Consider the following 23,841-nt stretch of genomic DNA (forward strand, 5'->3'; position numbering starts at 1 on the left):
GAATTGCACTGGCTACAATCCTGTGCTCCTGTCTGTGTTAATGATGTTATAATTAGAAATGCCATATTCAAATTAAGTAGTGGTGGGGCAACATAAGGTCTAGCTAGCTCCAGTTTGGAAGAAACTCTGGGCACGGGTTTTGGTGGGTGGGGTTCGATGCATGAACAACATGTGAGTGTGTATAAAGTTACAGAGTTTGTGTTGAGCCTCTGTGGTTTGAAGTTTCTTATTTCTGCAAATTTCTTGCATGTACTGATGACTTGTTCACAATTAACATAAACAAACTAAATGTTTGTGGTTCCTCATTGCCCCACGTCTCCTGTGGGGTGCGCTTGCTGCTCTGAAATCTTGCTAGCAGTGTGTGGGAGTCTGGCCCCCAACCCTTGTTGACACTGAATCTTACATCTAATTTTTTTTTTTTTTTTTTTTGAGACGGAGCCTTGCTTTCTCGCCCAGGCTGGAGTGTAATGGTGGGATCTCAGCTCACTGTAACCTCTGCCTCCCAGGTTCAAGCAATTCTCCTGCTTCAGCCTCCCGAGTAGCAAGTAGCGGAGATTACATTTGCCTGCCACCACGCCTGGCCCCCAAATAACTTTTTTTTTTTTTTTTTTGAGACAGAGTCTCGCTCTGTCGTCCAGGCTGGAGTACGGTGGTGCGATCTCGGCTCACTGCAAGCTCCGCCTCCCGGGTTCACGCCATTCCCCTGCCTCAGCCTCCTGAGTAGCTGGGACTACAGGCACCTGCCACCACGCCCGGCTAATTTTTTGTATTTTTAGTAGAGATGGGGTTTCACCGTGTTAGTCAGGAGGGTCTCGATCTCCTGACCTTGTGATCCGCCCACCTCGGCCTCCCAAAGTGCTGGGATTACAGGCATGACCCACCGTGCCCAGCCAATCTTTGCCAATTTAATGGTGGAAAAATTACTGTTTTTATTTTTATTTATTTGGTTTCTAGGGAATTGAACATTTTTAAATGTTTATGAAGCATTTTATTATTTTCGTTTTGTAAACTTTCTGTTCATGCCCATTGCCTGCTTTTCAACTGAAACCCTTTTATGTATGTTTTCAGTTATCCTCCAGTTTCTCACCTTTATCTTCCAGTTTTTTAAAGGTGTTTCAGATATACAAATATTTTTAAGTCTTAAAATTGGATGTGGTTAACTACTAAATTTTATGTAGTTAAAATGTTTTGACTTAAATATTCAGGAGTTATTTATTGACCTACATTCAGTAATTTTATGATTTTACTTTGCCACTTTAATTATTTAATTGTGATACTTATACTGTCTTATATCAGATAGATTTACACTTCTCTTGCTTTCCTATGAAACCGTAATTTCTAGATGTCTGAAGAGTACATATACTCATTTTGTATTCTCTGCAGTGATAGCACATTGAAGATATCTAATACATTTTTGTCAAACAGAACAACCCACGCCTTATACGAGCTCCACATTTGGGGTGATGTATGCAATGATTCATTACGCTGGGTGCAACGGGTTATCTGCTTTGTGTCTGCATGAGATGATGCCTGATGAAGGCAGAAGCCATGGTGCTAAGATACCCAGGCCCTCTCTCCTGATTCAGAAAAGGTGGGGCAGGAAAGGATTAGTGGAGGAAAGAGAGAGGCAGGCATGGAGGAGGAGTCAGAGGAGTTGGAGTTCAGCTGGGTTCTCTGGGTCACCCAACCCCCCAGCCCTATTCTGAAGGCCTGAGCTCAGCTTAGCATGGCCCACGCCATTCAATATCTCAATGGGGAATGCATCGTTAGTGATGAAGTTTCCAGAGAAGTGTGGTTAAGTCTGCAACCGTCAGCACCGGACTCCAGCTGGGGAGTCATTACCAACCTCTGATGAGGGCAAAGAACTCTGAATTTACATTACAAAATTTAAAAAGAAGATCAATATTCTAAAGTGCTCCTGGGCCAGAAAACCAAGGCAGTCTAAGTTAAGTCCATTACTGAATTTCTGAGAGATTAAAAACAAAAGCTGAAGATGCACAACCGCACAGCTGGAGGAAGTTGATTTATTGGACTAGACATGCATGTGCGTGTGTGCGAGCACACACACACACACACACACACACTCACTGCTAGAGAATGGGTAAGATTCTCAGGGCACAAAAGAAGTACATCTGAGGGTTTGTCGTTGTTGTTGTTAATGATTGCTAAGTGATTCTAAGAGAAGAAAATATACGTGGGAGTGAAAAACAAAGAGACAGAAAAAGATGAATGGAGATGATGCCAAAAGCGGGGGAAAAGATCTGGTTTAAAGCTTGAAGAAAAAGCAGAACAAGAATCTGCTGAAGTGGTAATGAAAGTCAGTAGAAAAGTGGTACTACTAAGGAAATAAGGCAATAGCACAAAGAAAAAAGACTTTAATATTTACTGACTGCAAAGCACTTTGCATAGATAGCAACAACCCTACGATGCAGACATTCTTAATATCCTAATTTCCCAGGTGAGGATATTTAGGCTTGGGGGTTAAGCATCCTTCCCAAAGCATCCCAACCAATTTGTGACAGAACAAGGATTTGAACTTTGGTTTGGTTTTTGTCCATAACCACTACACAGTGCTCCGTTACTGAGTTCAGCATCGAAGCTGCAGAAAGGGAGAGCAGCAAAGCTGGGGAAGGGTGTAGGGGACTCTAACAAAAAAGATGATGAGAGCGCAAGTGGTGAGAACAAACAGCTAGATGGAGTTACTATAAAAATAGGTTCTCACCTTGGCTCCCTGGACCTGTGAGTTCCTGGGAGGCACACACAGTCTCCTTCCTCCTCTGCTCTGTCCTACTCCCACTTTTTTTTTTTGTCTGTGTGTTTTCTTGAGACAGAGTTTCACTCTTGTTGCTCAGGCTGGAGTGCAGTGGCACGATCTTGGCTCACTGCAACTTCCACCTCCCGGGTTCAAGTGATTCTCCTGCTTCAGCCACCTGAGTAGCTGTGATTGCAGGTGCCCGCCACCACACCTGGCTAAGTTTTTTGGTATTTTTAGTAGGGATGGGGTTTCACCATGTTGGCCAGGCTGGTCTCGAACCCCCGACCTCAGGTGATCCTACTCAAGTGCTCGCCCTACTTCCACTTTGGGTTTCAGAAGGTGGGACCTTCCTGGAGTGCTGTGTGTGTAGCGATGTGAGGCCATAGAGTCTTTCCACACTCTTAGGTTATCTGTGTTTCTCCCTGTACTGCCTGGTATCCTTTTTCTGATCTAAGAAGGGGAATCCTTCTCCTTTATTGGTTGCTAGAGGCAGCAACGAGAGGTCCATGAGCCCCCGGGAAGGGAGGGAAGGGCAGAGCAAGGATAAAGTAACGGGTGGTTGATGTCTTTAAACAAATGTATGGGAAATTATACATCTAAATACATTTTATTCTTCAGAATTGTCCCCCCCCCAGGCAGCTCATTTTCCCAGTTATTTTGGCATTGCTAAATGAGGCTCAGTCTTCTCTTTGGATACTAACTTCAGAGTGTGTTTATAAGCCTATGGAAGAAAGCCAGTGTTTGTAGCCAGTACTTATTATTTTTTTTTCTAAAAACAATATTAGTTTGATCACCCATGTTGGAAGCCACATTGATGGAATCACTTACAATTTTTTCAAATTAAATTCGCCTTTAAAGGACAAAGACTTGCCTCAATTCCAAGACTATGACAGACATACTGGTGGCTCTTAAGGAGAAGAGAGAATACTCACTGGAGCTTCACAAGATTGAACTTTTTTTTTTTTTTTTTTTCTTTTTTGAGATGGAGTTTCGCTCTTGTTGCCCAGGCTGGAGTGCAATGGCACAATCTTGCCTCACTGCAACCGTGGCCTCCCGGGTTCAAGCGATTCTCCTGCCTCAGCCTCCCGAGTAGTTGGGATTTCAGGTGCACGCCCCCACCATGCCCAGCTAATTTGTATTTTTAGTACAGACAGGGTTTCAACATGTTGGTCAGGCTGGCCTCAAACTCCTGACCTTAGGTGATCTGCCCGCCTCGGCCTCCCAAAGTGCTTGACGGGCATGAGCCACTGTGCCCGGCAGGTTGAACTTTTAACCCCTAATTTTCTGAACCCTACTATGCACTAGGCATTATCTAAGATATTAAGGTTTCAGCAGTGAGCAAGACAGTATGTGTGCTCAAGGAGCTCACATCAGATTAGGGGGTTACAAAAAAATATTTGAAGAAGCTTCATAGGATGATGGTAGAGAGCACAGACTCTAGAGCCAGATTGCACTATTGCAAGTTTTACCTATTCTTGAGGAGTGTGACCTTAGGTAACTTCTCTCAGTCTCAGTTTCCTCATTTATAATATAGACACAACAACAAAACTTTACTTCTTCAAGGTTTTTGTGAAAACTGAATGCAATGATATATGCAAAGCAGTATGCACTAGGCACATAGAGAGTTCTATGTTGAGCTACGTGTCGTATTAAATGCTACCCTCTCAGGGAGGCCTTCCTGATGACCCTATTTATAATTAGGATCACCCTCAGTCCTCTCTACTCCCCTTCCCTCTCTGTTTTCCTCTGCATGATTTAGTCTCATATAACATGCTAAGCAGTTTCACTGAGCACCTGCTAGGTTCCACACACTCTCCTAGGGGTTAGGATACCGGCACTCATCCTAAGAGTGTCTAATCAATAAATATATGTTGGATGAGTGGATGATGTAAACAGACAGAGGTTAATCATTGACCAGTGCCACAGCGGCATCATATAATGTAGGCAAGGACTTAGCAGTGACAACTGACTTCAGCAAGACGTGGGTCACCTCACTACAGAGGTGACGATGATAAGCACTGCTTTGTTCAAGGGCTAAGAAGTGGGCAGAGAAGGAAATCAGAAGTGAGAAAATAAGACAAAGATGGGCAACGTTCTGGATGAGCGTCATCGTGAACAGGAGCAGAGAAATGGGGGTAGTAGATGGAAAGGAATGTAAGAGGCAAGGAATAGTTTATTATTTTTTGATAAATGATAACATAGCATGTTTGCATGCTGATGCATATAATCCAGAAATTAATGATGGGGTAAAATAAAAGAAGGGAGAGAGAAAATAGGAGAGGGAGAAGGAGAGAGAGAGGGAGAGCAGATAATTACAGCGAGGGGTGAAGTCGCTGAGAAGGTGAGAGGAGATGGGATCCAGAGCGCAGGTGGAGGGACTAGACTTAGGTAGGAAGAGGGGTGTTCATGAACTGAAGTTATAGGGAAGGCAGGACTTGTGGGAGGGATGCAGGGATACACATAGGCTGTTAGATTTGATGACGGGAAGATGCGAGATTCTCTTCTGGTCACTTTCATTATCCCAGTGAAATAAGAGATGTGCTTATTAACTGGGAATAAGGTGCTGGGAGTTTGAAAAGAGAAGGAAAATGTGTAATGCAGTTATCACGGGATGGTGAAAGGAGCAACATGCCTAGGGTAGAGGAGGACAATTTCTAGCAATGTCGAGGCCTGCTTGATATTTATGGCTGTAGATCTGGAGCAAAAACAATCAACATGGTGGGAGATTTTTCTTCAACAGTATCCAGCTGCTTAGGGGCAGGGGTGGAATAAGAAGATAGTGGGGGCTGGGTGCAGTGGCTCACGCCTGTAATCCCAGCACTTTGGGAGGCTGAGGCGGGTGGATCACCTTAGGTCAGGAGTTCGAGACCAGCCTGGCCAACATCGTTAAACCCTGTCTCTATTAAAAATACAAAAATTTAGCCAGGCATGGTTGTGGGCACCTGTAATCCCAGCTACTTCAGAGGCTGAGGCAGGAGAATGGCTTGAACCTGGGAGGCAGAGGCTGCAGGGAGCTGAGATCGCACCACTGCACTTCAGCCTGGGTGACAGAGTGAGACTCCCTCTCAAAAAAAAAAAAAAAAAGAAAGACAGTGGGGTTTAGCCCGAGTGAGATTTTGTGGATACAATGACAAGAAAGTTAGGGGAGCTGGCACTGGGGTGATGGGGTCTATGGTGGTTAAAAAGGAAAGTAAGGGGAATCGCTTGAACCCAGGAGGCAGAGTTTGCAATGAGCTGAGATCACGCCACTGCACTCCAGCCTGGGCGACAGAGTGAGACTCCGTCTCAAAAAACAAAACAATAAAATAAAATAAAATTTAAAAAAAGGGAAAGTAAAGACATGGTAGGGGGAGAGATAACGGAGTCTGGGGAAGTAGTTGGTCCAATGAATGAAGTCTTGAAGTTGAATGAAAGACTAGAGCAGATGAGTGGGAGGGTGGCAGGTACAGGACAGAAAGTGGGATGTTTGAAGTTGGGATTTTGGAGGTGGGTTCCTATGATAGGAGCATGAGAGTGAGAACTGAGGTGGGCTAGAAGAAAAGATCATGGGAGCCAAGCAGGCCAAGGAACAGAAAGAATTATTAGCTAGATGCCAAGAGTGAGTGGAGACATGGGTGAGGAGGAAGGGTGCCCAGGGACTAAGGCCATTAGCCAATGATGGGGAGTGATTGACTGTCAGCAGATAACAGTGACAAGGAGAAAGAATGAGTACGAAAGGCAGATGACTTGTGCTCAAAAGAACTGGGGTTTTGAAGGATAAGAGAAGAAAGGACTTAAATGTGCCATTGGGGTGGGGGACTGAGGGTAAGGAGGTTACTTACTCCTCTCTAGGCCCTGAGGCACATAGAATGGGGAAGAAAAAACAGCTTTCCTCCACTCAGGGGTCAGTCAGGTATCAGTTAGAATTTGGCAGTAAAGGGAAAGTTCAAAGTAGTTGAAATGAAGCAGATGTTGTTGCGAAGACCGTGAATACCCTGGGGGAAGGTGGAAGGATTTTGGAGGGCAGTGAGCGCTGGCAATGGGTCTCAGATTGGGAAATGTAAGAAGCAGGGTAGGGATGGTGTTGGTGTGAGGCTAGACTGTCTTGGAGGCTTGGTTATTACTTCCAGTGATTCACTAGACAGCAAAAACACTAAAAGGATATTTAATTTTTGAAATACGTATATGCACTTGAACACAAACCCTCTATCTCTCTCTCTCTCTTTTTTTTTTTTTGAGACGGAGTCTTGCTCTATCGCCCAGGCTGGAGTGCAGTGGCGCGATCTTGGCTCACTGCAACCTGGGCCTCCTGGGTTCAAGTGATTCTCTTGCCTCAGCCTCCCGAGTAGCTGGGACTACAGGCACATGCCACCACACCTGGCTAATTTTTTTGTAGTTTTAGTAGAGACGGGGTTTCACCGTGTTAGCCAGGATGGTCTCATCTCCTGACCTCGTGATCTGCCTGCCTTGGCCTCTCAGAGTGCTGGGATTACAGGCATGAGTCATCCTGCCCAGCCTATCTCATTTTTTTAAATGGCCCTTGGACTAATAGCGAGGTGGTGATGGAGGTCCTGAGCTGTTCTGGGTCCCATTTTATGATCTCAAGTCTGTTCTTGGTGTCATTGTGATCATGCCCAGGATAGCAAATGGCAGACCTGGAAATGAACCCATTCCTGCCTGAGCTCCGCACTGTGCTGCCCCCTAGGGCCGGCGGCAGGAGCTGCAGCTGCTCTGCCAGCAGCCATGTTGACCTTTATGGCAGAAGCAGGAGCTCCTTACCTGGCTTTACAGAAGTGACCTCAAATAGCCGAATGAGACCCCTGTCATTGGGAAGAGGAAGCAACTGAGGAAAAGGAAGAGGAGAAGCACACTTACACATGGCGCATGGCATCCTCAAAGAGAACTAGGTCCATCACTGTGTTGACTTCATTGTGGTTCTCCAAGGCCTCCACCAGAGTCTGGGTCAAAAGTTCCCAAGACTGTACAGGCATGTATTTGCGCTCCCCAATACCATTTGCAAAGTGACAATACAGGTTCGGGCTTTGGGTCTGCTCCACAGGGTCTTCAATATCCTGGTGATGAGATACAGGAATAAGGGCCCTTGTTACTGACTCCTAGGACTGGTTCCACAGAGCAGAGACAAATGATTTGCTCTGCATATTCCCTGGAAATTAAGCATCAGTGCTGCTTCCAACATGTCCCTCTCTTGAGAAGCCCTTTAAAGTGGATGTTTAACATCCATCTACCAGCTCCATGAAGTCTCAGGTGATGTTTGTTATTCCTTAAGGCCTGAGGATGGGAAGTGGGAGGTGGGATGGGGCCTCCTCACAAGCATGGTAAGAGAGTGCTTCTGTGAGAAGAATGGATGGGGATGGATGGGTGGATTTCTCTAAGTGGGGGCTCTTTCACCAGTATTGAATGAAGGGGATCGTGGCCCAGTTGCCTCACTTTCTGCATGTATATTCCAACAGATGTAGGTCCTCAATCCACAGCAAAGCCATCCAACATCTTTTCCTGTGAGATTACACAAGTATGTTGCCAGCCCTGACTTCATAGGTTCAGTCCAGAGGGCTTGATTTCTGAAGAATGCGCTACTAGCCACCCTCAGATGACTGGTTTATTTATGGTAATCTTAACGCATTTATGGTAGAACTCCCTACTTACAACACTTTCGGGCTGTGTGTCAAACCTCACCCATAGGAGAAATGTTACCATGTTGAATAAACACGGGCTGGTTATAGTATAGTATAACTCAATTAATTGGAAGGATAAGGAGTCTACGTCTCTTCACCAATGTATCCTCTAGGCACTGAAGAGAAAACCAATTTTTTTAACTTTCATATTAGTGGAGACAAAAAGGAACTACTTGCCTGTCAAAACCCAAATACCTGAGACTTGAGATAGGAGGAAAGGTTGTCGAGGAGAAAAGTCCGAGAAAGAATAGGTTTTCTAAGACACAAATAGGAAGTTATGCCAGCATGAGCAGTTGTCCCCACCTGTCGTTTTTTCCTCCTAAAGTTCAGACTGGAAGACCTACCTGGGAAAGAGGTAACCAGTGTGTTATTTATCAGCAGGGACACGTCCCAGGGCATAAGTCACTGCAGGGTAAGCCTTGTAACCTATGGGACAAGATTCACCAAACCTAATATAGGGAAAGTGAGGAAGACAGTAACATCCATAGAGAAACCAGGGCTGCTGCCTGGGTGTAAGAAGAAAGGACTGGAAAGAGTTAAAAATAAAAAAGTTATTAGATTTTGAAGGTGATTTCGAAAACTATAGAAAACTTTTAAACTATTCTGGCTTTGCCAGACAGTAACAAAAATGCTCAGACATTTGGATAAGATGTAAATGCAGTGCAGGAGGGCTATTCTTGCTATTAGGAAAACACATGAGGACAGAGGACGTAATGTGGGAAGGCATTTACCCTGTCTGAGAATGGGCTAACGTCCTGGGGATCAGTTCTTATATCAGTCAATTGACATCAACCATCTAGCGGAGGAGGAACTAAAGTGCAGTTTTGAAAAGCCTGGTTTACAAAGACTCTTTGAGGAACAAAACAAGTCTTCGATTTTATGATCAGAGTCATGCTGTGCAGAAGGCAGAGAGAAAATCAACCAACTCAGCGAATCAAAGATTCCTTAATAGTGATGCCAAATCACACAAGGCCATGAATCAGAGAAGCTTAAGCTTTGAATAGTGGAAACAGGATTTTGTCGCTTTGTTGGTGGAAATCTGGCAACTTTTCCTTGATACCAATACCAAGATTTGGTGTGACCAAGGGTGCTTCAGGCTGGCATTTCAAATGTTGCTGGGGAAGGATAATGGCAATATTCATATATCTGGGTCTGTGATCAAAAGGCAGTGCTTTTAGTACACAGATCCACATATGGAACTCTATTTGAAAGTTCAAGTGTTATTACTCTGAAGTGCTAGCTCAGACCAACTTGTAAAGACAATGAAGACTAATCTGCAGGGCCAACAAGGAATACCTGAATTGGGTAACTCTATGATGCTCAGAGAAGGGCATCTAACATGAGGGTCTCAAAATCAGGCCCCAACAACAATGCTGAGAGAAGTGGGAGAATTTAGGACGGTTGGCTTAGTAAAAAGCAGACTAAAATAAGTGACTTAAAATGCTGTCTAAACATTCAAAAGGCTGTCACATAGGTTGGGATGGACTGTAAATATCTTCAGAGGTAGAGTCAAGATCTTATCAGGAAAAAAATATGGAGCTAAACCAAACAAGGTGAGTATAAGGACAACATAGCATACCTAAATAGAAAATTTGAATATTTCTAATTTCCAGAGGGGACAGACAAGCAGTATGTGTGGAAAAGATGGGGCTTTGGTTAATAGAAGGCTCAGTGTTAACTGTGGGGTAATTTCGACACTAAGAAATATAATACGATCTCAGGCTGTGCTACTATATCAATGCCTCTCGAGGCATAATCCATGGGCCATTCATTATGTAAATTATTAATAGGTTTAATGAGAGGGAAGAATTTTAGGGTCCAATACATTTGGGGAATGATATGTGAATTAGAGTTATTCAAGATTTCAGAACTTTAATGTCTTTTATATATATATATATATTTTTATTATTATACTTTAAGTTCTAGGGTACATGTGCACAACGTGCAGGTTTGTTACGCATGTATACACGTGCCATGTTGGTGTGCTGCACCTATTAACTCGTCATTTACATTAGGTATCTCCTAATGTTATCCCTCCCCCCGCCCTACACCCCACAACAGGCCCCAGTGTGTGATGTTCCCCTTCATGTGTCCATGTGCAGAACTTTAATGTCTTAAATCCACTGTGAATTTCCAAGACAGTCATATACAATGAAACATTTTCTCAACTCATTTCATGACAGAGACTCTTTTTCAAGAAGTATCTTGTAGTAAAACTACTTAGCAGGACACATTTTGCGAAACACAGCAGCAAAACTATAGTCTTTAAGAAAAGGGGAATGATGATCTTGGTTTTGGTCAGACCCCAGCTGGGTTGTGCAACGAAAAGTCAGGCACCACAATTTCAGAGGGGAGAACTGGTGAGAGAGCAATCAGGAGGATGTCAGAGTTCTTTAAGTTTGAAACCAATCCATGTCAGAAATGCTTGAAAGGATTCAGGCTATTTGGCCTGGAGAAGAGAAGACTCAGGAAGAGTGAGATAAGTGGCATTAAAATATTTGAGAGTTTGTCATGTAGACCTGAGTAGTGGAAAGAGAAATAACTTCTAGATTATTATTAGACCAAATTTTCAGTCTTTAAAATTATTTCAAATGTTCCAAGTTTCAAAATTGCTCAGGCCTGGCTCAGTGGCTCACGCCTGTAATCCCAGCACTTTGGGAGGCTGAGGCAGGTGGATCACAAGGTCAGGAGATCGACCTCGGTGAAACCCTCGGTGAAACATGGTGAAACCCTGTCTCTACTAAAAATACAAAAAATTAGCCAGGTGTGGTGGCAGGCGCCTGTAGTCCCAGCTACTCGGGAGGCTGAGGCAGGAGAATGGCGTGAACCCCGGAGGCGGAGCTTGCAGTAAGCCGAGATTGTGCCACTGCACTCCAGCCTGGGCGAAAGAGCAAGACTCCGTCTCAAAAAAAAAAAAAATTGCTCAAAATTTCCAGTTATTAGCAGCTCCAAAATGGCGGCCTTGGGAACAATGGGATCATGCATTTCAAGGATGCTAGAGCATCACTGGGGTAACCAATCTGAGAAATGCTGCTAGGGGACCAAGTACCACGTGGGGACTTGGATCAGATGATCTCTACGGACTTTTTCAACACGGGATTCTGGGATTAATTTGCATCTATTCTTGCCCCAGCATTTTTTACCTGGGCAAAATTATGATAGAATTCCTTTCCTCACCTAGACTCTGGTCTTTCCCCATTAAACAGCTAGATTTTATCATTTGGGTGATCATCTGTATAATTATATTTTCTTTCCAAATACAAAGAAAATCCATAGGGCAATACTCACATCAAAAGTTTTCTTGAGCACTTCTGTCTGGATTTTATCAAAAAGATCAAAGTCCTTTTCTTCTACCATCTTATCCCGATAAACTCGATTTGATTCATGCAGATAGAGCCTTATGAGATCCTGTGTGGATTTCACACATTCCACTGAGGAGAAGAGAATGCCCTTCAAGGGGAACAGACACAAAAAAATAACGTTAATAACCATCCAGAGGTACAATAGCTAGGAAAACTTTCTGGAGCATCTTATCTAACCTGGGATGATGCCTAGGGCTTGTCTTGCTAAACAGATCATTCTAGTGGAGGGAACACTTGGAAAGCTCAAAGGGAGCTTGTAAAGAAAGACCCAAGGGTTGCAGTTAGACAGACCTGACCTCAAATACTTGCACAACCACTATGTGACTTGTGACTTTGGGCAACCACTAAGCAACTGTGTGACTTTGGGCAAGGCATGTGACATCTCTGAGCGTTAGTTTGCTCACTTTTCAAAGTGGAATAAAAATACTGACTTTCTAAAGTTGTCTAAATAATTCAAATTAATATGCCTAAGGAAACAAGCATTGTTCATTTTACATACTCAATACATTGGAATTATTCTTTTGTGCTCATCATAAAAATAACAACTGCAACAGCTATAATTTATTGAAGCCAGTTATGTGGACTAGATGCTATTGAAGCCAGCATTGGACTAGATGCTTTGCCAGATGAAGCTCATTTAATACTCATGATGATCCCATGAAATAATTATTACTAAATCCATTTTGTATAATGTGAAGATTGGAATTCAGAAAGAAAACACGCCCCATTTCATAGAGTAAGTTGCCTTCCTTTAAACCACAAATTTTTGAAACCAGGTCTTCCTGACTATAATGCCTGGAATTGTAACCACTCCATTTTGAATCACCCACAATGAGGGAAAAAGTGGTTTCTCTGCTATATTTCAATTCCACAAGTGCCATTTTGAAAACTGATTCAGATAACAATTGACTATGTAAAATCAGAACTATAACAAAGGGCTAGAAGGGATATAGCTAACCTTGGCAGGTCAGCAATCTATTTATTTATCTCTAGTCAGTTCCCCTTCCTATGTGCCACAGGGTTGGTTTCAAATATTTATCATTCTTTTCAAATTTCTCTGTCATCTTTTTCTGTTACTATTAGCCAAAGTCCTAACCTTCTTTTATTTTACTGAAAGGTGGAAACCACCAGTGTTAGAGCCCCTCAGTAACCTCAACAAATTCTCTGAGTTCAAGCTCATCTATGTCTGTGCTTGTTCTCATTGCTTGCTTTCTTGTCTTACAGGGAAAGGGATCATTTAATGGGTCTTTACTTAAATTCATAGAATAATGTGCAGATCCAATAGCATAGAATACAAGTCTGATGACAGCGTTACTACAATCTGCTTCCTCATGATCACTCTTTTTTTTCTGAGATGGAGTTTTGCTCTTGCTGCCCAGGGTGGAGTGCAATGGTGTGATCTTGGCTCACCGCAACCTCCGCCTCCCGGGTTAAAGCAATTCTCCTGCCTCCGCCTCCTGAGTAGCTGGGATTGCAGGCATGCACCACCATGCCCGGCTAATTTTTAGTTGAGACGGGGTTTCTCCATGTTGGTCAGGCTGGTCTCAAACTCCCGACCTCAGGTGATCCACCCGCTTCGGCCCCCCAAAGTGCTGGGATTACAGGCATGAGCCACTGTGCCCAGCCCCTCATGATCACTCTTATCTCTACTTCCCATAAAACCTAGATTCCAGTTTCACAAAATTCCCATTATGTTCTGATCCTGCACACTTTTCTGTGTCTTCATGCCTTTTGCTTTGCTTGCCATACTCATATTTCAAGATCTAGCTCAACTGAAACCTCTTGCTGAAGTCGCCCAAGACACTTCTCCTGTCCAGCGGCATTCCCTCCCATGTGCCTCACAGAGTCTTTATATATACATCTCAATTATAGAAGAATTATTAGTTTCTCAAATTATTTTTAATATTATTTTTGTGACAGAGTCTCACTTTTTGTCACCCAGACTGGAGTGCAGTGATGCGATCTCAGCTTGCGGCAGCCTCCACCTCCCGGGTTCAAGCAATTCTCGTGCCTCAGCCTCCTGAACAGCTGGAATTACAGGCACGCACCACCACACCCAACTAATTTTTGTATTCTCAGTAGACGCAAAGTTTCGCCATATTGGCCAGGCTGGTCTTGAACTCCTGGCCTCAAGTGATCCGCCTGCCTTGGCCTCCCAAAGTGCTGGATTACAGGCATGAGCCACCTCACCCGTTGTCAAATTATTATTTTTTCTTTGTACAGGTTTGTTTCTCCCAGGTGATGGCAAGTGTCTCAAAGGTAGGGAAGTTGACAGACTTTATTTAGGTTGTGGTTTATTTTTATAATTGTATTATCAGTACTTGGTAAGTGATAAGTCTAAAGGTAATTTCTCAACAGAAACAATAAAAGAAGGCTTCAAAGTGCTGAAAGAAAGTAGCAACCAACCTAGAAATCCAAGCCACCCCTAAAATTTTTTAAAAATAAGAAATATATTTTTGGCCAAATTAAAATTGCGAGATACTTCTCCAACAGATATGAACTAAAGTAAATACTAAAAGGAGTTCTTAAAGCAGAATAAAAATGATCCCAGGTGAAAGAACAGAAATGTACAGGAATAAAGAGCAATAGAAAAGGTAACGTATGGGTAACTCTAAAGGAATGCTGACTTACTAAAACACAGATATCAGTGAGTTTTCAAAATACAGAGCATTAAAATAAATGATAGCACAAAAGTCAATGGGAGGTAAATTGTCCCAAGATCCTTGCATTGTATGGCAATTAATAAATATCCTAATTTATAAAAGGCAAAAAGATAAAATGATGCCTTTGGTAACCATTAGATGAATAGCAAAAGGATATATACTATGCTAAAAGAGGGAGAACAATTATAAAAACATATAATTAGTTTGATAGAATACAAGTGAGAAGAAAGGAGGTAGAATAGAAAGAATATATTAAAAAGAGCATAAGTAGATTTAATCATAAATATATTATTATATAAAATAACATAGATGAACTAAACATTGTAATTAAAAGGCAACGTTGTCAGGCGGGACTTTAAAGAGCCCAACTGTATGCTGCTTATGGGAGATATACCTTAAATATAAGAATATGGAAAAGCTGAGTGCAAGAAAATGAAAACATGTCATAAAAATATTGACTAAAGAATATGGAATAGTCATACATACTAATGTCATACAAAATTGACTTTAAAGCAAATATCATTTTTAGAGATAAAGAAGAGCCCTTAATAAATAAGAAAAAGATCAGTCTGCTAGGAAGAGATACTAATTCTAAATTTGTATGTACCTAATAAATAACACAGTTTCAAAATATATAAAGTGAATATGACAAATAAAAGCAAAAATAAACGTACCCACAATCACAGTGAAATATCTTAACATCTCTCTCAGGGACTGAAGGAACAAGCAGACAAATAAATCTAGAAATTATAGGAATTTTTTAAACAACACGATTTACAAGGTTGCTTTAACTGGAATATTGATAAAACTATACCAAATATCTGCAGAATGCATTAAAAAAACCCTGCACATAGATTATATCTTGGGACATAGAGCAGTCTCAACAAATTTCAAAGGAATAAAACCATATAGAGTGTTTTCTGACAACAGTGGAATTAAAGTAGGTATCAATAAGAGAAAGATAACTAGATAATCTCTAAATGTTTGAAAATAAAGCAATACACTTCTAAATATTCCAGGAGTCAAAGAAGAAATCATAGTGGAAATTAAATATTATCAACTGAATTATAATAAAAATACAGCATATAAAAGCTTGCATGATGTAGCTAATGGTATGATTAGAGATAAATTTATATAGTCTTAACATGAATGTTTTAGATGAGACAAAGGATGGCAATTAATGATCTAAGTAGCCATGCCAAGAAGTGAGAAATAGAACAAACTAACCCCAAACCCAAGGTAAGCAGGAATAAAAATTATAAGCAAAGAGCAAATATTAATAATATATAAAACAGATATCAAATTAAGACAGTAAGAAAATCAAATGCATAATGCAGGTATACCCTTCAGGTTTTTTGACTAGCACAATTGCTAACTCCCTAGCAAGGATGATAGAAGAGAAGAGAAAAGACACACATAATACCCAACATAAGGAAGAGGACATAATGTCAGATACAGCAGATATTTAAAAGATAATCTGAGAATATTACAATTTTATGCCAATAAATTAGCAACTATTGATAACATGGATGTCTTAACATGACTGACACATAAAGAAATAGAAAATCTGAATAGTCTTATACATATTAAAGAATTTGAATTTATAATTTAAAACCTCTACCAAACAAACCTGCAGGTGGTTTCACCAGTAAATTCTTCCAACATTTAAGGAAAGCACAATACAATGTTTTACTAAATCTTTTAGAGAACAGAAAAAGAGGAAACACTTCTCAAAGTATTTTATGAGGACTTTATAACCTTAGAATATTAGAGAAAGATTACAAGACAATCTTACATATATAGATTCAAAAATTATATTAAAAATTATCAAATGAAATCTAGGAAAACATTAAAAAAAGACAACATGTAACAACCAAGATGAGTTGATTCCAGGAATGGTTGATTTAATGTTTGAAAGTAATCAATTAATTTATCATATTATTGAATAAAAGAGAAAAAATTTATATAATTAAACAGATGGCAGAAAAATCATTTGTTAAGTTTCAACACATATTCATAATTAAAACTCTTAGTAAACTTAGTAAACTATACACAGAAAAATATTTCCTTAATCGGGTAAAAGCTACCCAGAAAAACAAGTAGAGAACATCATATTTCATGGCAAACTATTAAAAGTGTTTCCCTGTAAAATTAGGACTGTGTCAAAATGCTACTCTCATTGCTTCTCTTAAACATTGTACTTGAGTTCTGGCCAGCACAATAAGACAAGAAAAAGAAATTTAAAAATTTAAGAATTGAAAAGAAAGAAACATAACTGTTACTCTTTAAGTCAAAAAGTAACAATTATTAAAAATAGAGGTACACATATAATACTGAACAAAGATACAAAGTGATATTGGCTATATATTCTATTCATATAAAGTTCAAAAATAGGTTAAAATAATTAATGATGTTAGAAGTTTAGGCAATATGTAGGGCTGGCAAGAGGAGGAAAGCAGGAAAGCATGAATGGAAGGTGCAAAGGAGAACATCAGGAATATATTGAGAATGTTTTCTTTCTTGATCTGAGTGGTGATTATATAGGTGAGATCCCTTTGTGATAATTAACCAAGTTGTACGCTCGTGGCTTTTGTGCATTTCTACTTGTAAGTTTCACTTTGATAAAAGTTTATTAAAAGCAAAAAGAAATTCCATTAGGTCTCCTTGGCTCCACCCAGATGTTTATCTTAGCCCCTGTCTCCTCAGCTCTCCTAGGTACCTGCCATACATGAAATGCACAGGACAAGAAAAAGCAACAACCAGGAGTGCTGACCTTTAGAATTTTGTGTTTTACAGTGAGGCAAGCCATCAGTTGAAGTTTATAAATCTTGTTATAGCCAAATAGTGAGGGTGGTTGACAATTAAGGTGGAGTAAATGTGAGCATGTCATATGCCAACTCCGTACCATCTTAGATAGTTATCTGTTGCACTGAGATGGGAATGGTTTCTGCTACTCAGAGCATGTATTGGTCCATTTTCATGCTGCTGATAAAGACATACCTGAGACTGGGAGGAAAAGGGGTTTAATTGGACTTACAGTTCCACATGACTGGGGAGGCCTCAGAATCATGGCGGGAGGCAAAAGGCACTTCTTACATGGTGGTGGCAAGAGAAAATGAGAAAGATGCAAAAGCGGAAACCCCTGATAAAACTGTCAGATCTCGTGAGACTTATTCACTACCACAAGAACAGTATGGGAAAAACTGCCCCCATGATTCCAATTATCTCCCACTGGTCCCTCCTGCAACATGTGGGAATTATGGGAGTACAATTCAAGATGAGATTTGGGTGGGGACACAGAGCCAAACCATATGAGAGCACTATCAAATTCTGTTCTGATCTGAACAGAGCGAGGGGAGTACAGAGAAGGTCTGAATTACTGAGTCTGGGATCAAGCTGGATAAAGGAAAACAACAGTGTACTCTGGGCAGTGCCTGTCTCCTAGTAGACATTAAACCACCCTGTATACCCTTCAATCAGGCCTTTGGTCAGACTCAAGGAGGAAGGGAGTGTTAAATCAAGTTTAGCTTAAAGCTGCCTCCTGATGTATTTTAAATTTGGCCTAAAAGTTGCTCAGTATATTGTGACCTGTAATCTAAATGGAGGTGTAAATTGAATGTAACCTACTCTTGTGCCAATCACCGAGTTTCACCCAATCGCAGGTGGCCAGCTGTTAAAACTGGTGTTCAAATAAGGCAAACACCAAGCTGTAGACATTAAACCACCCCATCTCAGTGCAACACATAACTATGTAAGATGGTGCAGAGTTGGTGTGTGACATGCTCAATCAGGCCTTTGGTTAGACACTCAGGGAGGAAGGGAGTGTTAAATCAAGTTTAACCTGAAGCTGCCTCCTGATGTCCTTTAAGTTTGGCCTAAAAGTTGCTCTGTACATTGTGAAGTATAACTTAAAAGGAGGTGTAAATTGACTGTAACTACTCTTGTGCCAATCACTGAGTTTTGCCCAATTGCAGGTGGCCAGCTGTTGAAACTGTGCTTAAATAAGGCAAACACCAAGGTGTAACCCAATCCAGCCGTTTCTGTGTCTCACTTCTGTTTTCTGTACATCACTTTCACTTTTCTGTCCAAAAATCTTCTTCCACCATGTGGCTAAGCTGGAGTCTCTCTGAGCCTACTCTGGCCTGCTGGCTGCCCAATTCGGATTCGTGAATTGTTTTTTGATCAGTTAAACACTGTTAAATTTAATTTGGCTAAGGTTTTTCTTTTCACAGCAGGTAGGAGGAGATTGTGGTCAAACTATGAGCCTGAAACTCTCGTTAGAGTAGGAGAGTGAGGGGACCTTGTAGCAGAAGGGAGGCAGCACTCCAGGGGTGTCACATTCTTCACACTTGGAGCAGCTGACAGCTGGCAGGCTGCAAAGAGGACTGGCTGGGGTGCAGACCTCAGGGGGTTTCCACTCAGGCTAACTGAATCAGGCACAGAAACAGTCCAGGGGAACAATCTCCACTCCCATCTCTCTGCTCTCTGGTTCCTCCTTGATATTGCATCAGTGACCACTACCACAAGGTGCACTCTTTCCTCCGGAAGCCTTTTGTCATCCTGAATTACCTCCACAGCAGGGCTAAACATTCTAGCTGTTCTGTCAATGCTGCTGCTTACCATTATGTGATCACGCAGTCACACTCAAGAGACTGATTTGTCTGTGGCTTGGTTTTGTCATCTCTAAATCGAAAATAATCAGTATTTTACCTTCGAGGGTTGTTGTGAGGATTAAGTGCATTCATAGATGTAAAAGGCTTAGCACTGTGCTCAGTAAATGTTAGCTATTATTACAGACTAAAGTCTAACTCTTAAGTAGGGCCCACTCTGGTTTCAAGTTACCTTTCTAACCTCATCTCTCCTTTCCATATCACTCGTCGTTCCCACTGGGTTAAACTCCTTGCTATTCCACGAGAATTTTTTTTTTAACCTCCCTGACCATTCGTGCTGTCATTGACTAGCTAGTAACTTCTCTGAGCCTCTGTTAAATTGGGATAACAATGTCTATCCCAAAGGGTTGTCGTGAGTATTAAATTTCAGGTTGTACAGGTGACAAGACCCCTTGTTCCAGGCAGAAGCTAAGGTTGGGTTGCTTCTGATAAATGGAGCATAACTGATGCTTCTCCCTTCAGTTCTGTCACTTATGAGCAGTGTAGATTTGATCAAACAACGTTAACTTCTCTTTTTTTTTTCATTTGAAAAATCCGCCTAGTAACACTCCCACTTCATAGAGCTGTAGTAATATTTAAGAGAGAGATTGTGTGGTGAAAAAGTCTTCCTCAATGAATGCTCATAAAATGGGAGCTAGTTGTGGGTAAGCACAAACTTTGCTGCTGTCCAGTCCTGAGGCCTGCAGAGATGCAGGCTTTACAGGCTCAGAGCTGAGTCTCTCTTGCTGCCTTAACCATCACATGCTTATTTTCCTCATTGGAAATTCAGATGAGGACAGAAAGGTGTGGTGGAAAGTTGTCCAGGCCAGGAACCCAAAGACCTAGATTCCAGTTCCTTTACTGGCTTCCTTGTGCTCCTGGGCAAATATATATGATCTATGTGGGTCTCTGTTTGTTTTTAATTTTTAAAATGAGTTAATGTTTGGGAGCTAAATCTGATTCAGGAGTGGTATCCTGAACTAGCCTGGATGTGTTCTCAGAGACTTATCATTCTGAGGGGCTCATTGATTCCACCTTCAGGTGAAGCTTTCCTGGTCCATAGCTCTTGAGTCTCTGAACCAGGGTTTAGTAGGTTTCTGCTTCTTACAATCAGAAGTTCTGGCTGGAGCAACCTGACCCTATGTCATCAGGGTCTGGAGCTTTGATGGTTTGGCTCAAAGTGTTACCTGCATAATTGCTCTGGGAAATTAATTACAATTACATGTGCTCTCATTGGAAGGTGGTGTCACTGCCTGATCACTTCACTTTGACACTTCTTTGTGGGTGTGGCCTCTGCTTGATGTGAAAGGCATCATTCCCTCAATAATAACCCAGTGTTATCTTGGGGGAAGGTCTCTCTGCAAATGAGTTTCTGCAGATTCTTGTCCAGAATGGGAGAGTTGTAGACTTGGCTACATGAGGATACTACCCCTGACCAGACGGAAGAAAGGGTCTGGGTTTGCTAGATGGCCCTCTGGAGACTTTGATGGTGATGAGCCAAGCAATTGGAAGCAATGGGCAGAGATATGCCATCACTATTCAGATAAGCAGTTGGAAAGATCTGAAACAGCTTTAGCCTAGAAATGAACCTGGGAATTTTAGGACTGAGACCCTCTCAGGGGCTGGCAGATGGCCTCTTAGGAGTATGACAATGTGGCTTTTTGAGGAAGCAGAGCTATCTTGCACAGTTTGGGGAACATACTTTTTCATCCCAAGATCAACAGGTGTACCAATGGGAGATCCAAAATAGTTCTTTCTTTCTTTTGGGCCATTTTTCTTCCCAGGCCTACTGGACTCATTATATAACACTATCTCCAAGGTGTTCAGCCTTCTGCAGCCCCCAGGGAACCAACTCAGAGATGCATGCTGCTTACTAAGAAATAATTTAATTGGCAAAGGAAACTTTATTTTATTGAGGGCCTTCCCTCATGGAGCCCATGACACTGTGTGTACCTGCTTATGTTCATGATTACATATGAACAGTGGCTTTGCCTGTGCCTATGAGCTGGGCATTAACTACTTATTTTTATTAAGAATCGGAGCATCTGGATAATCACTAAGCCCCTAGGGTGTCTCGGAGCCGATGAACTCACCTGGAAAATGTTGGCAAAATCTCTGAGGTTGAAGATGTAGTGGAATTTGATTGCTGTGGGTAGGAATGTGGTAGCAATTTTCTGGTGGAAGGCGAGGGCCAGATTGATCAGTGGGGGGATGGATTTCTGCAGGGACGCCGGGAAGTTTCCAAGCTTCAGATGCTGAGTGAGGATGATGCTGTAGATGGAAGACAGGGCATCCGCCCCCGGGAAGGAGAGGACAAACACGCTGAAGTGACGCTGTACAGGAAACAAAGGCATGAGCTCAACATCTGTTACCATGGAGTAGAAATCACTTCTTCTGAATTTGGAGATAATAATGGAAAATTCTTATACAGCCTTCGAATCTATATTTTGGTCCCATCTCTCACACTATGTCCAAATTTAGGTTGAACCTAAAATGACTAGGGGAATAACAGGCAAAGCACCTTCAGTTAAAGATGGCAGCCTGGGGCAGTAGGAAGAGAACTAAACTTGGACTCAGAGAATCTGAGTCCAAATCTGAATTTGATACTGAGAATCCGTATGACCCTGGGAAAGTCATTCATCTTTCTGAAGCTCCCTCATCTGAAGAAAGAGGGATCAAATCAGATGAAATCTATGACCCCTTCCAATCTTGAGACTGTAAGTCTAGGAGTTTCTCTTTTCCCCTAGAGATGCAATTTGGCATTCTATCTGATTAACCATTCTGAGAGGCTGCATGGGGAAAAAGGCCAATTATTATACTTATAATCAAGGGGCATCAGCTCTAGTAAGGTAGGATTAGGAGCCGGGTCCCGTGGCTCCTCCTGTACCTGAAGCCGGGGGTTGATGGTGAAGCTGCCTGCTGTGGGGTTCATACAGGAAACATACTGTACATTTGTGATCTCCTTTAGGGACAGCTTGCTCCGATCATACCTGGAAGAGTCAGAAGCTCTAGGTGAAAGGTGTCTGAGGACCGAGGCAGGTGAGTGCTTTGTCAAGGTGAGGTAGGATGTGCCCTACCATTCATGTGTTTGGGTGATAAAAAAGTCTAGATCCACTGGCAGGGATTGAGAAGAAATAAGAGCATAGGACAGATTCCCAAGGTACCTCAATATCTTAGGAAATAGCATAGGAAGACGAGCCGGCAGGATGAACAAAAAGGTAGGAGAAAAATCAGGGGTATGTGCCATACCAAAAGGCAAAGGAAGACAGTATTCCCAAAAGAAGGGAGTGGTCAACCACATCAAGGGCTGCAGAGAGAATAAGAAAGGTAGTGACTCCAGCAGGGGTGTCTAAAGGAGAGAATGCAGTCATGGGTTCTTAGTTTCTGTCTCTGGTTGGGCCAGTAATGCCCCTTCCTCATCCCTCTTTTCCACTTATCACTAGAGACAGAAACTAAAAACCATGGCTTCAGGCTGCTAAAAGCCTAAAACAAAACAAAACAGAACAACAACAACAACAAAATAAGGCAGCTGGACAAGCTTGCAAAGGATTTCTTGGATTTTGCAATAATGATGCAGATAGTAGTTTAGCAAGAAGAGTGGAGGGAACAGAAATCAAATAATAGTGGATTGAGGAGTGAGTGGGAGATAAGAGAGTGGGGACAGAAGAGTAATTAGAAAGTAATTTTTTAACCCAATCGAAGAAATGTATGCATTTATTTTTAATTTATTTATTCTTTTTTTGAGACGGAGTCTTGCTCTGTCACCCAGGCTGGAGTGCAATGGCAGATCTTGGTTCACTGCAACCTCTACCTTCCGGGTTCAAGCCATTCTCCTGCCTCAGCCTCCCAAGTAGCTGGGACTACAGGCATGTGCCACCACACCCAGCTAATTTTTGTATTTTTAGTAGAGACAGGGTTTCACCATGTTGGCCAGGCTGATCTCAAACTCCTGGGCTCAAATGATTCGCCCGCCTTGGCCTCCCAAAGTGCTGGGATTACAGGCATGAGCCACTGCACCCAACCTGTTTATGCAAGTTTAAATGATGTGAAGCAGCTAATGAGGGGATGGGGACTGATCGATGAGTGGGAGATGGTAGAATGAAGAGGCTGGTGAATGGTTTGGCCTTAGGTAAGATGTTACAGGAGGATGGAGGAGAGATGCATGGGGACACGGGTGAGTTGTATAGATGTGGAAGCAAGAAATGGAGGCAGCATCTGTGTTCTCTGAGAAGGCAAGGTCATCAGCTGAGGTGTGGTGGGAAGATCAGAGAGGGAAGGTAGAATGAAATAGACATTTCTGAGAATGGACATACTAAGGCCATATGGTAGAATTTCCAGGAAGCTTCTACTTCCCATTTAAGGTTTGTGACCATGAATCTAAAGTAAAACTAGTTAGCTTGACTCTAATTATTGCCCATGAAATTAAGCTGCTCAAATGTCAGTGTGGAGACTGCGAACAGTTCCATAGGTCAGGCATCCAATAAAGATTTTGGGAAGGGAGGGAAGGCAACTCAAGTTGCCATCTTAACTATCATTCTTCTCTCTGAATTCTCTCTTCTCACTCTTTCTCAGCAGCAGATTCAATGTGCAGTAGAAAGGTGAGTCAAAGTTGTCTCAAATCAGTGACTTGCTTTTTTTTTTTTCTTAGTAAGTTCAGACCTTTTGCCATTAAAAATTATGCTGTCGCAAGAGATACTATCCAGCCCTCTGAGCTGCTCTGAAGGCACTGAGGCTGGAAGG

The 23,841-nt window shown here is 42.0% G+C and overlaps 1 protein-coding gene across 1 annotated transcript in view; it reads right to left on the reverse strand.

The window, feature by feature from the left end:
* DNAH9 (dynein axonemal heavy chain 9) overlaps nt 1-23,841 on the reverse strand; it is a 377,489-nt gene that overhangs the window by 164,542 nt on the left and 189,106 nt on the right. Inside the window, exons 40-43 of the mRNA XM_030799425.1 lie at nt 21,989-22,091; nt 21,195-21,434; nt 11,716-11,877; nt 7,610-7,806 (exon numbers count right to left, since the gene is read on the reverse strand). Coding sequence (XP_030655285.1) covers nt 7,610-7,806; nt 11,716-11,877; nt 21,195-21,434; nt 21,989-22,091 — 702 coding nt within the window. The remainder of the gene's footprint in view (nt 1-7,609; nt 7,807-11,715; nt 11,878-21,194; nt 21,435-21,988; nt 22,092-23,841) is intronic.

This window comes from Nomascus leucogenys, chromosome 19 (genome assembly GCF_006542625.1).
Source record: "Nomascus leucogenys isolate Asia chromosome 19, Asia_NLE_v1, whole genome shotgun sequence".
Classification (NCBI taxonomy): Eukaryota; Metazoa; Chordata; class Mammalia; order Primates; family Hylobatidae; genus Nomascus; species Nomascus leucogenys.